This window comes from Halyomorpha halys, unplaced genomic scaffold (genome assembly GCF_000696795.3).
Source record: "Halyomorpha halys isolate HHAL.00 unplaced genomic scaffold, Hhal_1.1 Scaffold441.1, whole genome shotgun sequence".
Classification (NCBI taxonomy): Eukaryota; Metazoa; Arthropoda; class Insecta; order Hemiptera; family Pentatomidae; genus Halyomorpha; species Halyomorpha halys.
Genome location: NW_027106497.1, coordinates 1,255,592 through 1,273,656, shown reverse-complemented (window position 1 = coordinate 1,273,656; position 18,065 = coordinate 1,255,592). Strand labels below are relative to the sequence as shown.

The 18,065-nt window shown below is 30.5% G+C and overlaps 1 protein-coding gene across 1 annotated transcript; it reads left to right on the top strand.

The window, feature by feature from the left end:
* Positions 1–12,395: 12,395 nt before the first annotated feature.
* On the top strand, positions 12,396–17,086 carry LOC106682757 (uncharacterized). The gene is made up of 2 exons (XM_014423795.2): positions 12,396–12,733; positions 16,979–17,086. Exons 1-2 carry the CDS (start codon positions 12,422–12,424, stop codon positions 17,042–17,044), a joined length of 378 nt encoding a protein of 125 aa, XP_014279281.1. The 5' UTR covers positions 12,396–12,421; the 3' UTR covers positions 17,045–17,086.
* The last annotated feature ends 979 nt before the right edge of the window (positions 17,087–18,065 follow it).

Genomic DNA, 18,065 nt, shown 5'->3' with positions numbered 1-18,065 from the left:
CATAATGATAAAATAATATATACAATATTTACAGAATCGACCTGAGGATCCCTGACCCCACTCTATCCCCCACGTGTGAGGGGTAGAGCAGAGCTCAAGAGATCCCAGCGCATCCCTCTCGCCGCATCACTGGTAATGGGCCAGTGAAGGCTGAGCAAGTGCGCTAAAACAAACTGCTAAATATAGTTGTGTTCTCAATTTTTTTTAAAATTAAATTTTATTTTTATAAAGTAGAAGTATTAATGAATCTTAATGTCGGATGCCAGTCTAATCAAGCTATGGGAAGTGGAAGGGAATGATAATATAAACAATTAGGTTTATCTAAAAAAATTAATTGAAGTTAATTTATGCGGTGCCAAGACCAGAGTAGATTGCCATTGTACTAGAAGTAAAAATATCTTAAACTAAACTATAGTTAATTACTACTGGACCCATTTATAAAAACTGGTTAAGTGATTGAAAATACGAACAACTGTCGTCTCATTAATTTGATAAGTGCGGATCGATAAAGCAATAAACAAATAAAAAACTGAGGACATTCCCAATAACATCATTGCTTTGAAAATGTTAAAACTGATGAAAATAATTTATTTTTTGCAGTATCTGTCGTCAAAAATTATCATAATTTTTTGGAACCTTTTAATAATTATGGAGATCTCTGCTGACTGATTGATGCTCAGTAATTTTCACGTATTATAATGTATATTGCAAGAATTTACAATACTTTAAAATTAATAATGAAAAAAAAATTAAAACATCTTGAAAATATTGTCGATCATATCGGGAGGTGATGTGTGAATCCCCCCTACATAGAGATCGCTTGAAAATAAATAAAATATAGTTTGATTTTTTTTTTAAACCATCTCATTATCCATTCTCACGCATTAACCATGTCTTCACGTGTGCTCTATAATATATAAAACATCCTCAGGCAACCTATTTACCTTTTACTCCTGGTCTCCATTTTAAAATTAGTTTTGGTTCTTGCATATTCTTAGATTAAGAGAGCGAACAGAGTGCTAAAAGATTACCACTAAGGGAATGAAGCCCTTGTCATTTTCTCTTTCAATTTCCTACTATCCCTGAACTTATGAACTAAAGAGAAGAAGAGACAATGAACACTTATGCCAATCCTTTTCAAATTTCCTAACAAGGTCATCTGAAGCTGCTTGAAAGATATAATTTTATTTATTATTTCACATATTTCTTAACCTAGCCCTATTTCAGTTTTACACCTTTGGCTTTGATAAATACTCTTTTAACTAATTTGTGAATCAGACTATTAAATTTATTGTTAAGACATTTACATTTCATCTTGCAGGGATATATTTTTTGGCTGATGAACTATGTTCAAAGGACTAATGATGGTAAAAGTAGAGGGGTATGAACATCAACGTTATATTTTAGATTATTCAGTAAATACAACAGGATAGCCAAAGAAAACAAGAACTACTCATTTTCGAAAAATCTTTGATGTGACCACAGTAGTTACTAATAGTTAACATAAAATTGTAGTTGCAAATCATAGGATCGTATTACGAATTATTTTGCTTTGGTGTATTTTTTTTAAATAATGCATACACTGTGTTTTAGTATTCTTTTAAACAACCATTTACGTATTTTTTTGTGTTTCCAAGTCTATTATTTTAAGATTCCTTCAATCAGAGGTTGAATTGTATCGAATATCTAATTTAAGGCTAACTTTAAATTAACATTTACATTGATCCATCCCACGTGGTTCTCCGTATTCACATGGAACATGCTATGCTTCCATATTGCCGCTTTATCAAGTTGGTCGTTCGTATATCGACATGCAATTTAGGCACGAAACAGACTGTTTTGCATGTTTCCACACCTCCGAATACGTTGTTCTATTTATATTTCTTACTATTTTTTTAAAAGTTTTGATATTCTCTTTCGAAACTAGTTTAGAAAATAATTATTTTATTTAGGTAAGAATTATTTTTGTCATATTTTCCCTTATAATTTGATCTTCGAAGGTTATACAGACCAGAGTCTGCAAGGTTAGTAAATACAGTAAAAAGTTATAAAAATTCGTTAACCATTCAGCCACGAGATAATATGGCTAGAGGTTTGTGAAATCATTATCAACGACCACACAATGTTCATCGCCGGTAGAAACGCCAAAAATATAAGACCTGACTCTGGATTTCTAGTTGTTCCAGAAGGAAGGAAATATCATGAACTTTACCTTGAATCATGAAAGGATTAGTGTATTAGGAATTAAAAGTCGTCGATTTAAAACTTCGATTATTAACGTATATGCACCAACTGAAGATAAAGTTAAAGATCATTTTTATGATTAGTTAAAAAAAAGTTGTAAAACAGTATCAAAAACAACACATATAAATATCTTTAAGGATTTTCAATAACAAAATAGGTCCAGAATCCAAATTTAGTACACCTAGGTACGTCCTAATGGTGAGAAAAACCAAATTGATCACAGAGTTCCATTTGAAGTTGTAAAAGAAGTAGATTGTGATTCAGACCATGCTCTAAATAGAATGAAACTCTGTCAGAGGCTGAAGAGAAACTATTACATTGTGGACCAAGTCAAAAGAATTATCACTTATGACATATGACGTAGCATGTATGGAGTAAGTCAATGTAAAAGATAAATTCCAAATTGAGATTAAAAAAAAAATTCGAACCGGAGACCCACATGGTTAATGATCAACGGGGGCATTAGGAATAGTGCTAAAGGAAATAGATAGGATAGTAATAGATAATGAGAATAAACGAAAAGCACAGATGTGGGTTACTGAAGCACGCGTAAAAAAGGTGTAGAGATGTAGGAGAGAGAAAAATGAAACTCCTCTGTCTAGTCAGAACTAAGTCCCCGCAGATCCAAAATTTATTAGATAACGTAAGATGGGTCTGTTGATAAAAGAAAAAATGATTATCTTTTAGTTGATGCTGTATTACTTATCCTTTCCATAAATTAAATAAAAAGGATTGTGTGAAATTAGTTCAAGTGATGTATAAGGTAAAACTATTGTTTCCTTAAAACATTTCATTTATAAAATAATATAGAATATATTTAAAAATAACTTATTAACCTTAAAAGATAACAGTTGTGAATGTTAAGATATGTGATGTTGAGACCACCAAGTGCTTTTTAGCAAAACCATTTAGATGGATTATTTTACAAATTAAAGTCAAATTGTTACAGAAAGTGAAATGCTTACATTTTCATTATCAATAGACAGATTTAAAAAATGTATCAGTTCCAAAGTATAAAAATTTTTTTTATACTCAATGTTCATAGTATTGGATAGTCCATTGAATAGGCCCCCATTTGATGGCCCAGCCTCTTCTTTCGAAACCCCTTCAGCTTGGAGCAAGGCAAACCGCAATACTTATAAATTTTTAGTTAAAAGTAAAACACAAGTCTAGTGAGAAAAACACAAGTCTTCTTTTATTTTTACGAATACATTTTTCTTTTAACTTCCAAAATCAGCCCTTTTTAAAATTTAAATTAACAGTTATTGTTATAGATGATAAGGATGTATTAGTATTTCTTATAAAAACATATGTACACTATTAAATCGATACATAGTGAACTATGTAATTAATCTATAAAACATTTCCAAACCACAGCAACAGTTATAAAACCCAAAGAATTTTGCCTGGAATATTTAAAAATCATGGCAAAATATTTACAGATATATGAAAAGATAAAAACGAAGTTGGTCGCTACAAAATTCTGTATTTAAAACAGATTTACAATAGGTGATAACTGTAATTTTAACAGATTACAATTCTGCAACTCTGTCAAAAATAATCCCTGACAACTTATTACAACATATTTAATAAATAACATAATCGAAGACGTCCTTTATTCTACACGCAATATCAGATACTAGTGGTTTCCATGCCATGTTTGTTTATAGAGGAATGACCGGGCTCACAAGCTAGCAAAACTAGAGAAAGAAAGTATAAAAAATGCTAAGTTATAGTTAAAGAAAGTTGATGGGTCTAACAACACAATGAATAGAGAAAAACATTTAAAATTAACATAATTTTTTAATTCACGTTTGATTCATTGCGGTTAATTTATAACGTGGCAATATCCTAGGACGCATAGGACTACGATGGAAGTCTTGGGAGTACAAAAAAAAAGTTATAATAATAATAAAAATCAAAATAAACAACTTTTAATTAATTTTAAATTTTAAACATATATATGCCATAGATAAAGTATTATTAGATTATTGAATATATTTTGGATATGTTTTTTCTTAGTTTTTGAAGAAGAAATAAAACATCTAGTTGGATAATGAATATGGAACAAGATTTTCAATCCACTTTAATTTAGTCCAATAGCCCCCGAGAAGAAAAAATCAGTTATTTCCATCCCAATTTTTGATTACTTTAATAAAAATTATGTATAATTAACTATAAGAAGTTTAAATTGATTATTCTGACAAGTACGGTTAGGAGGAATAAAAAAATGGCAACTGTTGAAAACGTTAATAATAAATTAATTTTTTAATCGAAGTCCCATATTATTCTTTATAACTATTTACAACATCAAAACCGTAATAGAACATCAAAAAATAATAATTCAACTAGCTTTAATTTGAGCGCTGGCAAACATCTCTACGTCTAATGGTTTCTTAGATATACTTTATGATAAATCAAAAATTTTATCCGATCAACTAGAAGATTTTTTGAATTGATTTACTACTTCTATGAAGATAAACGTAGGAAACTACTTGATAGTACATTAAACTAGCTTTCATTTAAGTACTAATAAACATCTACTCGTTTAACAGTTCCTGAGATGTAGATTACACATAATAATATATTGGCTAGCTACTGATTTTTCAGTACATTTTTTATAAACTGTTACTTTTTAGAGAAGTAGATTACGATTGAACGTAAATAGCTCTTCTCAGGCTCACATTTTAGTGAATTTACTCTTCTTTGAATGATGTTAAATTAAGTTTTTAGTGTTGTTAGTAGTTTTAATGATATAGGGTTTCGAATGAAAAAAAGATTCAACGTTTTTAACCGCCGCCATTTTATATTCCTCCTAACTGTCCTTGGCAGAATAACCAATTTAGACTACTAACGATACATAGTTTTTATTAAAGTAATAAAAAAATTGGGGTGAAATAGCTGACTTTTTCTTCCTTTTCGGCTTTTGAACTAATTCAAGTACACTTCCCGGCATCATTAAGTTAATAAAAAAAACATTATAAATAATAATTAATTATTATTTCATTATTAAAAAATATATATGACAACAATAATATATATTAGATAAATTAGCCTATATTATATAGATAAATTAAATATATTAGCCTACGAGAAAATCAATATAGAATTTTAATAATTTAAAAAATAAATTAATAATATTTGAATGTTTTAATTAAATATATGTTGAATACCAGGATTAAGTATCTTTACATTCTATACGTTCTTGTTGCTCTTGTTGTACACCTGTTGCCCATCCCCCACCACTTATCAATTTTTGAAGCAACCCCTAACCATCAAAACAGTCCTGTCCAATTGTCTTTACAGATAGATGAATTTTTTGTTTATTTTTTTTTAACTTCATTTAGTAGTTTTCTATTATTGTTAATTGTAAAAATACTAACTGAAAACAGTTTATTTATTGACTTCGACCAGGTGGGTGGAGTAGAAAGGGAAAAGATGGAAATATATGAAAAATGTGCCCCTTTCCTTAAAGATAAATTTCGGGAGACCTTCAGAGAAAGAGAGTCCACCGTGAGAGGCCTTTGGTTTGGATCTCGCGGAACAATATTAAATAAAACAAGGAACCTTTTTGAAAACCTACGAGTTAGCATCGGGGACATAGTTATCTTAGCGGATAATATTATTTTGGACTCCCTGGATATCATACATCATCACCTACATGGAATTAGCCCTGAGATTATTCATTGTTTTTTTGTTTTTAGTTTTTGGACCTGTCGATATGTGTTTTAACTTATTTATTCATTAAATTATTTATTCTGACTTATTTATTCATTTAGGCATTTCTTTTAAATAACTTCTTGTTTTGTTTTTTTATCTATATATTAGTTTGTTTTTTTTTCAATTTATTTATTTATTTTATTCTTTTTTTTGTAAACTGATCTACTGCTGTGTCTATTTTTACATTGCTGTCTAATGATGAATTCGTTTAATTTCTTTAACGGATCTAACATGGGAGCGGATCATTGGAGAGGGTCTGAGTGAATGAATTAGAGAGAATGAAATTCCCAATCAAATGAAATAAAATTTTCAAATGTATATACGGCCGATAATAGATTAATTCGAATGTTGTGTATTGTGGCAACCCAATATATTTGAGGAGCATAGCTAAATAAAGCATTCCTCTCTAAACATATTAACGGATGACAGTATGACAAGAAGAGACAGCAAAGATGGAAGCTTTAGGCGTAAGAAAAATGTTTTAATATATCCCTTTATTACCTATATAAAAAGGTTGTTGGTGATCATACTGTAATATTTTATTTTACTCTCTCAGCGAATTGAAAACTTGAATCCTGAAAAGTTAGAAAATCTTGAACTTGACGGCGAGTGGAACCTTACATCCTGAACAGTTAGAAAAGAAACATTATATATCTATATTTAGTGCACTATATTGAAAAAAAATAATACAATCTGAACTACAGTGAAAATGTAAATTGCAGTTGTATAATTGGAGCAACGAGCAGTACAATTAAATGAATAGTTGTATAATTTGTAAAATAAAGGCTGTTCTGCAAAAAACGCAGTGCAAGACTCAACCTATTGGAAGTGATTTAAAAGTCCCCAATCTACTTTGGCAACGGCTTCCAACCCCTATTTAGGATCGTCAAAGACTCAGAGTGATTATGGGGGTAAATGCCTGTTGAGGGGTTTGATCAAGAGTTTTATTTAAAGCAGAAAACAAATTACCGGCATAAATTCGGATTTTGGACAATTTAATTAACAAGTAACTTAAACGAGCGATATTGAGAACTGTGGAGTATAATAGAAAGGCGTTTATACATTCTTCTTTAAGAATATACATATGAAGTTGTAAAAAAGATGATACATACAAAAATTTATATAAAAAGGAAACGTAATATAAAAAAAATCAAATATAAATAAATAGAATATTGCATTAAGGGTGATAGAATTGAAAATGTTCATAGCCCTGATGAAGTAGTTTGTCTTTCTTTACAAGACAAGGTCTGCGACCTAGACCATCTGCCCACAATCAATTAGAAACAGTGAACCAATTAGTCTTGTAGTCCGTACAAATACTTACTATATTACTTTTTAACTCCAACAATGTCAACAAAAGTCGTCCTTATTATGAAACAAAAAGTATTAGGGCTTGTACTTTGTAGTTATTATACATTTATTTATGGACAAATATTATGAGGCTTCATTATTAAACAGCGTCAAGGTGACAATTTCCTAGGGAAGCTGAGTGAATTGTTCCTTAGACAAACTCTAAGGAATCACTATCAATAAAGGAGAAGGATTGATTGAATAACCAAATTATAGCAATCTCACATCCTATCAGTGATCTTATCAGCTTTATACGTCTTGAGGTTTTTTAGCTTATTTTCTCCACAATCTACATCTATTTATTCACAATAAATCTGGAATGTTGCTTTATCAACTGGTGACTATTGGATTTAGTGTTTCATTTCATGATACCCAGTAATTAAAGTCATAGACTGTCAACCATTCTTGTAATATACAAGTTATACCAGCACGAACACTCAGTTAATTTGATATCTTTAAAGGGCTTTAAATAATTCCAATTTCCGCAACTTAGATGAATCATGAAAGCAAGTGCGTTTCTTTTGACATAAAAGATTGAATGGTTAAAACAATTGTCCTGGTAAAAAATTGGCAAACTGGGTGTAATTCAACAACTGAAATTTCTAAATGTTGTAGAAAATGAATTTAGCTAAATTTTTTTTTTTTTTTAAAACCCTTGATGCCAATTATATCAAACCTATTTTCACCCAACCTGCCGGATGTGATATGCCAGGCATTCGAGAGTGGAAAGGTTCGCGTTAGTAGATTAACCAATTGTTATAGAAATGTAGGAAAATCTTGTTTAATGTTGTTTATTAATTCACTATTCAAAGACTATAATACATGTTTTAAGAACATAGTTCGGGTGGCGGTCAATAAAGGTATCAATAATAAAATAGTAAAAGAAAACTATTTATTGTTAACCAACCTTTTGCTCCACTTTGCTGGGCTTTGTCAGGAGATAGTGGGGTGAAAGATTGGTTAACAATAAATAGTTTTCTTTTACTATTTTGATATCTTTATCTTCCTGCAATCTACTTCATACGGCCAACAATCTTCTTCCAATATAATACATATTTTTCGATAATATGCTACCGAAGACAGTCGTTCACCAAGTTCCAACATTTACTATTTGCCCTTCGACCAACCACTTTATAAAAAAGGATAGTTGTTGCATCCATTTCAGATTATCCTTTGCTGTGAACAATGGTAACAATATTTGAGAAATTTCACTAGCCAAGGTCGTAAAAGGGATTTCTTGGCCACACGATGCCAGAAAGAACAGTTGAAAGACATGTTATCTATTATCATTGCACTACATTTAGCTGACTTACACTTTCCTAGATAAGACTTGAAACCCTTTAGGAAAGGGACTTAAAACCCACTTTCGTTGTAAAGTACGAATTAATAATATTGATATTCACTTTCGTATTATATAGAATACCAATGACTTGTACTTTTATACTTTTTATTTTCTAAATCAGTCGTCATTGAAAATTTATGAAACTAGGGGCTTTGCAGAGAAAGCTGTTTCATGCCTTTAAACTCTATTAAACAAAGAACATTTTACTCATTGATTGAATTATTTATCATTCAGTTCATTAGCAATATTGTTCTCTAATTATCATACACTTGTGCAAATTATTCTTGATAACTGATGTAAATCGTTGTTTAAACTAGAGGTAGGCTGGAATGTATTAATACGATTCTCTGTCACTATTACATGTTAGCGACAGGTTCGCTGAAATGTGAAAAACTAATATAAACATTTATCCATAGTACCTTCCTATGTTGTTTTATGACTTAAAAATATACGTCTATCGAAATTTCAAATTTTTGAAAATGTTTTAAGGGTCGCTACTAAACTTTGAAAATTTCAAAATAATTAATGAATTGAATTTATTGTTTACTTAGTAGTTCCTTAATATTGATTTTCCAAAATTTCTTAAATAGTTTAATATTTAAATTTTAGAAATGGCAAATGTCAAATAAAATTATAAACAATAATCTTTATAATATCCCTTTGGTATTATCTACTGTAATTCTACAAGCAGTTTTATGATAAAAAATATGGTGAAATTCAGGTATGTCCACAATTATGGATATTCAAAATTTTAAAACTAATCAAGTAACAAATATATTTTTAATTGTTTTATTTGATATTACTAATAGCCAAAAACTATTAATATCTGAGGTTCATCATCAAGTGATTCGTCATAGACGTGCAGGTGCAGCTTTGGAACTTTTTGCCCTCTGATTTTAACTTCTAGCTGTTATATTGTGCTGATTTTGTTTTCATTCGATTCAACATCCCAAGAGCATCATGATTTTTATAGATATGATACGAAAAGATATAAATTGATTTTCATAAATTATTGCCTTTATTTTTTAGTTTAACCACCCAAACCCACTCGTTTCTAACCTTGCTTCCTCTTCCATTCCTGGCAATCCTCCGAGGTGCCTGAAAAGAAGATGGCCTCGTGACCTTATATTGTAAACAGTTTTTAGAGTTCTACTACTGGGTAGTTTCTCTACATCCTGTATCATATCATTATGTCATTATGGTCAAATTTACTGGTTGTATTTTTTATACAGTTGTAAATATCAATAAATAAATAAAATAAAAAAAATAATAATAATAATAAATAAAAATTTTTTTTTAGTTTAGGGCTTTTATGGCTCTTCTTCTTATTCAGATTACTTCTGATTTTAGTTTCGTTGGATTTAGCATCCCAATAACATAAATTTAACCCAAGAAAATTTATGTATTGTTTAATTTTGTAAATTTTTTAAGTTTGAAATACTATTTTTTTCCTCAAATACTAAATTTTTGTTTTCCAGTTTTTGGACTTTTTGTAGCAATGAGTTGGCATAGAAGATGAACTGTTGCTTATTAAGTTTCAACAGAACTCTTTAAATGGGAGCTTTATCTGTGCTGTGGAGCATACAGGATGGAGCTTGGGAAAACTTGCACATGTTTATCCGCGTTCATGAAAGCGATTTCCACGAGATTAACACACAGATTTACCGGAGCATTGTTTTTTCGACGGTTTGTTTATTCCTGCTTAAAGGCGTCAATACCTATGGTTTTTCATGAAAAAAAAAATGAAACTAAATGATTCTTATAACGTAGACAAAAGACGACGTGCTTTTAAAAATTTAAGTGCTAATGAGACTTTATTTTCCTAATCATTGAGAGCTTCAGATTTGGAGTCAGTCCTATTCTATTTATTGTTTCTAAATATTCAGGGCACTCTTCAAAAATATGTATAACCGATAGAATAGAGTGACAATATTGGCACATTGGAAGTGTCAGTTTTCTGATAAGGTGAAACTACGTGTGGCCAGTATGGTCTATTCTCAAATGGGTTAGAGCAACTTGCTCCATCTCCCTACGGCTGTTATGTAGGATTTAGAACATGGTTTGACTCCTCTTTTGATAACTTTTAACGTGTTGGCATAAAATTAATTTAAATTTAAATGGTGGAAACCATGGATTCGATGGTTTTCCAGATGTCAGTGATTTTTAGTGAAATAGATATTGACATAGAAGGATACCTGCAATTCATGGTCTTCGAAGGAAAACCTCTGGTTTACGCACCAAGAAAAAATTATCCGGATGATTTAAAAAATTGAGACTAGAAACTTGTTGAGCCCTTTATGAAACATTAAAAGTAGTATACTAGAATATAAGTAATTTTATTCTTGTGGAAATAATAATATTTTATACTTCAAAAACCTTTATTTTTCGGAAAAAATAGAACTTTTTAACAAGATCAATATTATCTGCAGATTGACGAATGAACTTGCCCATTCTTCATAAGCACGCATTTCACCCCTATCTTGACTTTCTGCAGTAAGATTCATTGCGTGGTGAGAATGATCTGTGTCAAGGTATTTGCATTGTTTATTCCTTCATTACTGTAAGTATAGCAATTGTGATTTGAATATTTTCATTGTCCTTGAATATTGCATTTCAATTGTCCTACTATAGTAATCACTGCAACATAAATATGTGATTTCTGTCAACTGTTTCAGTAAACCTTCGCGAAGCACATAATTCAGTAATGATTAAGCACAGAATCTATTCAATTTTGCTGACTTTGGAAGTATTCATTCTAGTTAATATAACCCTAGGTAAAATAGATGCAGTGTACTTATGGAAGCTTATCTTAAGAAGTCAAACAACTCCAAAAACCACCAATAACCACTTTCCATTCCCATGATGAAACCACCATGACACGATAAGATTGCTTTCACATCGGTTTTGTGTATTTATCCCTAATTTTCTTTGATCGCAATCAAACAAAATAATAGCGTTAAATAAATGTTTTAGATGTATTCTATTAAATGTAAAATTTAATTATATTTTCTATCTAAATGGTAAGTAAGTCCTTTTACTAAATGATATGTGTTTTTTATGTTGTAAAATAATTTCTGCATTGGCGAAAATGTGGCAAGATCAATAAATTAATCTAATTGAGACTACAATGGCCTTTGTGTGTTCTTAAAATAATAAAAGAGCAAAAACAACCCTGTTAAATAAAGAATAACCTTCAAAAATCAATCTTGTTTCTTCTAAGAACTTATCCCAATGTATAAATCATACTGCTTCAAATCGAAATCAATTATTCAATCTTCTAGGCTACTTTTTGGTAATGTATCATCTTGTAATCGTGTACTCAAGAAAGTTCCAGCATATTCAGCCGTCTAAAGATTGAAAAACAGACTTCATAGAAGTGGCCTTCTAAGATCCTATTGGTTTTAAAGCGTTTAAATTAATATAAGTGCCATGAGCAAACTGATGGGATTTATAACTCTCTGTTGTAAATAATGAAATAAAGAAAATATTTAAGAGTTAAAAATAACCACTATAATTTATTTGTTCATTATACTGAACTAAGAGCTTTTTTTATTTCAGATGAGATATTTTATCTTATCTAATCCATTAGATTTTTATCTTTCAAAGACTTGGTAATTAATGGGGAATATTCATTTTTTGATTTATTGCTTTTGAGTCAGTTGTTCAAACAAGCTTAGAGTCGTGAATATTTATTAATTAAAAAAACAAATAAAACCTAAAAAGTTATATATAGATAGATACAGCGGTAGAAGTCACTCATACTCAATGATGCACGTGGTTCTCCTGGTCCTGGTAGCCGTGAGTACCGTGTCGGCGGATTTGCCTGGGGTGTTGACTGCCCTGGAGGTGCTCCAAGAGCAACTTGATAACGACTTCAAGATCGCTCAGGTACACGCATTAATGGATCTGGATAACATCGTCAAGGATGTTGAAAGAGGTATAGCTGCCATGAAGGATAACCCAGGCAGAGCCACCAGAGAGCTCATGATGGCTCTAACGAAGGACGTACAGGTGAGCCTTTCATGGGTCGCGGAGGACTATCGCTCCATCAGGAAGCATCTTCAGGAGGCCATCGAGGTAGGGGCTCTAGTTATTGACCTTTATCCTATATTATGTCAAGGGTTAGGTAGCTGGGTTTGTTTAGGCGTTCCTTAGCAACTATCTGAAGCGGCGCAAGTTGGAATCTTGCCTGGGCTGGGTTAAAATTTATTTCTTAGCGGACCCATGGAATGTATCTCGACCTGCTCACACTGGTTAGAATAGATTGCATTCAGGATAACTACCCGCATGCCAAAAATGGCCAGCTAGATATAAAACGAAAAAAAAATCCTACCTTGTACCATAGTAAACATTTTGAATTTCTTTACACAATGAAATAAAATTATAACTTCGAACTTATACAAACAGTATCAATAACTATATTTATTACTATTGATAAAAATACAGATATACAATTGCTAGGGGGTCCACGCTAAGAAAAAAACATTTATTTAAATAACATTGAAAATGTTATGATTTTGAAAAAGTTTTCATTTGATGTTCTTTATTAAAATTTTACTGGTGCAATTATTGTTAATTGGTGTACATGTTTTGCTATTAGTTACCAATAGGGACTGAACAAATTTTGTGGTATTATGTAGAGGCATGGATAGATGTGAAACCATTAGAAACTGTTTCCAGAAGTCTTCACGTCTCTCTCATGAGGTCCAGTTGCAAAAAATGCGGGGAGATTAAAACAAAATCAGCTTTGACGGTTCTTAAAATTGAAACAATCCTACTGCCTTCTTCAAACCTCCCATTTTCCTTGATCAAAGCTTCCCATTGGTTTTCACTCTCTCCACCAATAACCTCAACACTGCATCAGTAGACATAAGTTTTCTAGTTTAGAGTTCTATCTAATAAGAGTCAGTTTTGCGTTTTTTATTTATGTTATATTTCGTAAGTGTGAGTAAACTTATTAAAATAATTATACAATTATTCTATTTATAATTAAAAGAAAGTTTAATATTTAATTTCAATGGACCAGTTGATGCCTTCCAAAGAGATTAACTTATTTCCAATACTTGGTTCTGACTCCCTAAATACAAAAATGTGCTTCTCAACTTATTTTCAGAAGTAATGTTGCTAAGCGACAAAATTGAAGTTTCCAACACCTTTCCCTTCCCTTCTCTTCTGATAGTTTGAAAAAATAACGGCAAAAATTCTTTGGCTTATGGATAACCAAAGTTTAAATCTGGGCCTGACAAGTAGATGCACTAATTCTCAAGCCCTTTGAATTCTTGAGAACTGTGTGGGGGGGGGGAGTAAAATACTTGAACTTCAAAGGTATCCCATCCTTCTAATCCATTATCATGAGTTTGGATAGGCACTGAATCCCAAGATAATCCACGTAACTAATTCAGGAACTTAAGAGACCTAATTTATTGATGATATTTATGCACTTATAAATGTCAAAAAATTAATTAATATCAAATAAACTAACTGAAGAATTACCAACTCAATTGCAAACCCCCATTACACTTTTAATGCGATGCAAGTTTATCTAATTCCTTCATGAATATTTGACATTAAGCTATTCCTACAATCTTACAAACTAAAACTAAAAACTAGTGACGACTATTCTTCGTGGCAATACTCGACGAAGGCTAAAAAGATAGACTAAAAAATAGTATTCCTTTTAGTAACTGATCATTGAAGAAAAGTGAGGAAAATATATATATTGACAACAGGGCTTTCAGCTTTAATATAATAGCGATATCTTTCTCAGTATTTTTACTCTTAGTTGTTTTCGTATAAATTAGCTTTAGATGAAAATGTGAAAACAAATTGTGTAGCATATTTTATATTTATTAAACCCATAAAAATTAAATTTTATCATGCTATAGCAAGCGTGTGTTTTAGGTTCAAAGAAATGTACGCACAGTGTGTCCCAGTATCAATTTTGGAATTTTGATTTCATTTTCTTTTGATCATAACAGTAGCCATGTTGTCTATTTTTTGAGACTATTGCTAATTTGTTTAACCTTCTTCAATTCTTTTCCAGCACATTTGATTCTGGAATTTCCAATGAGGTAGAAAATGTTTTTATTTTGTTTTTTACATATTTAGATAGTACTGGTACTGGTATTTGGTGGGAGGAACAAGTCCGGCAAGTGGGCCTAGTGGTCCTTTTGCCAACCCCTGGCGGCTACCTAGGTTGCCGCCGCATACTAACCCATATGGGAGTGTCAAGATTCATTCTTCGGGACCGCCGAAAAATGAATGTTTAACTCCCCCAGGTGGGAATCGAACCCACAACGTGCCGAACTGAGTGCTTTGGGAACTGCCCACCAACCCGCACGGCCTTATTTAGATAGTAAATTAGATTTTTTAAAAAACTCTTCTGGCGCCTTCATCATGACAGCCGTTTTAGCCTCTTCGGCCGGTCGAGAAAACTCAAGTTATGAATATGAATTATTAAGGGATTCATCATCTCATGATTAATCCAAAGACAATTAAGCCGTATAGTGATTTGTCTATACAGGTTAAATTGTATTTCTTATATTACGCGATCCTCTCCAGAAGGGTTTTTGATTTCAAGAAAGGATCCACTGGGCACACACATCTAACACGAGAAAAAGGGGACTATGAAAAAAAAAAAAAATGTGTATCTGCAGTAGTCACTTGTAAATGAAATATAAACAAATATTTTATTTTTCAATTAAATATATTTTGGATTCCTATAATAAATTTGTCTTTGATATTTGAAGAAAAATCATTTCTTTTTTTTTTATTTATTTATTGATATTTACAACTGTATAAAAAATACAACAAATAAATTTGATCATAATGATATGATACAGGATGTAGAGAAACTACAAAATCATTTCTAAAAGTAATTTTTTGCATTTACATAAACGTACACCTTCATATATCATTATTTTCTATACATAGATTATTAAAAAATACATAAAAATTAGTCTCACGTCTCCAAGGTTCCAGTTTATGAAGTACTTGAATATTAATAGCTCAAATAAAATTATTTACTATCCCTGTTTATTATGTTTGTCCCTGAGAAGCATTTTGGCCGATTTATTCAGGACTTCCTGTAGCTGAGGTAAATTTATGAATTGAGTTTGTTTGTAAGATATATTTTTGGGATACTACGCTACTACCTGCGATAGGGATGTTTTCGCAAACAATAAGGTTATTAAAGATCGCTAATCACCTAATGATATGAGCTGTTTGCCAAACATAAACAAGAGGTTGCTCGTAGGTGTCGATACTCGTGGTCAATATTCGACGAACAATCACATTCTACACATCATCGTTATACCATATTTCTCTAATTATATAATATATAGTATAAAGTTAGGTATGTGATTATATAACGCTATAAGGGATATTATTATATGTATATATGTAGTATATAATTAGTTATATAATATATATGCAATATGTAGTATACAATTAGAGGTGGAAAAAACTAGTTTTTGATGGTATTGGAAAAATATATTTGTTTTAACGATTAATAAAGAGATCAGTTATCTACAATATTTCAATAATATACCTTTAATAATTTTAAGGAACTATTCAATACAAATCATATAATGTTTATTTTATGAGGAACAATTGTCAGCATTATTATTACAGTCCTTAATGTATTATACAAAATTACATTATTTCAGTAGCCCGAAAAAACTCAGTCTGGTTCATTTTAATTTAGCCTTGCGAAAGTTTTAAAACATTAGAGGATTGTTGATTAACCATCTGTAATATATAAAAAGAAAATGACTCGGGTGCTATAAAAAATACTCAAATTGTAATTAAACTATTTATTATGACCTAACCGTTTCACCCTAATTTGGAGGGCTTACTCAATGGAAGTAAAAAAAAAAAGTTTACTTCCATTTAGTAAGCCCTGATGGAGTAATAGTTTAATAAATAGGTTAATTCGTATTTGAGTATTTTTTATAGCACCCGAGCCATTTTCTTTTTATATTTAGACATTTTTAAAACCATTTCATATCTTTGAAGAAACATTTATGAACCTAAATTAAAATATAAAGACCCAAACAACAGCTGTCTAGTAACATTGTTAAATTTAAAAAAAATTAGTAAAAAAAGATTATTTTAAAATCATTTAATGAATTATTTCAATATAACAACTCAAAAACACAAATAAATAATAAGAGAATATTGAATCTATTGAAGAAATAGCGTGCAGAACGGGCCAATCCTCGGGTGTTTCTGCGGATTCGTTGTGCAATAAGCCAACCTATAAAAATCAAGTAAAGTGATAGTTTGAATATATTTATGATAGGTTCAATATATTTGTTTCAGATCATCAAAGAAGAGCTGAAGCCTACGGAGAAGCCAGCGACCACCAAAACGATCCCCTCCAAATAATATGGAATATAGAATTTACAAATATATTTAATTTATTAAAAATATTGTTTATGTCAACCACATATTACTTGGGATCTATATAAATATTCCATCTCATACATACTATAAAGTGTTAGCAAATTTTATGTTATTAAATTGAGAAATATTTTCATCTTTTATCACATTAAAACGAGTTGAGAATCAGTTAACAGGTCTTCTAAATGAAAAATGACGTTACACAACAGACTAACTGAGTTCAACACCATTGTGTTTGTTGTATTTATTGGGTTAGTTGCTCGTAGTTCGTATTCGTTTTGTTTTTTTGGACATTTTTAAAAAACTATAATGAATGAAAATAATAATGGAAGTAATGAAAAAAAATTAGGAGAGTAAACAAGGAAAAGGTAAGATTGTGGCAAGATTATGTGACAAAGCTGTAGGAGATTTTATTATTTCTTAAAGATTCAATCCAGTAAAGGCTATTAAACAAGTTGTCAAGAAAATCATCTAGAAGCTCCTCTGCATTTAACATATAATATGGACTTTAAATTGGGCTGCTCACAGTCTTATACTTATAACATTTAGCATGTTAAAACTTTTTACATTTAAAAATACATTAATAAATGTTAGCATGAAAATAAATTTTGTTTGGTTTTTAAAAAATCATTTGACAGGCAACAATTATAAATGTTTTAACAAATTAACTGTTAGCAAAACATTTTGCATTTTATAATATAATCTATGATGGGACATACATGGAAACTCCTGTTTAAGCACAAAAGAACTAACTATTAAACCATACTACAAGATTGATAAAATACATTTCCAATACATTCATTATTTCATAATTTATGCAAATATTTCTATTTTTTTTTCACATTAAAGTCCTAGAAATATCATTGTACAAGCAAAAATAACAAAAGATGAAGTCGCTCGTAGGTGAACCATACTAAATAATATGCGACACGTTATCTACCAACAAAACACTTATGCATAATTACTTTTAACAATCAATGTTTTAATGAAAAGATATAATAACTAA

Bases quoted from the DNA above. Each gene is read 5' to 3' on its own strand.
- LOC106682757 (XM_014423795.2), top strand. From the start codon at position 12,422: ATGATGCACGTGGTTCTCCTGGTCCTGGTAGCCGTGAGTACCGTGTCG. The intron at 12,734-16,978 runs GTAGGGGCTCTA...TATTTGTTTCAG, and splicing joins ATCTTCAGGAGGCCATCGAG to ATCATCAAAGAAGAGCTGAA.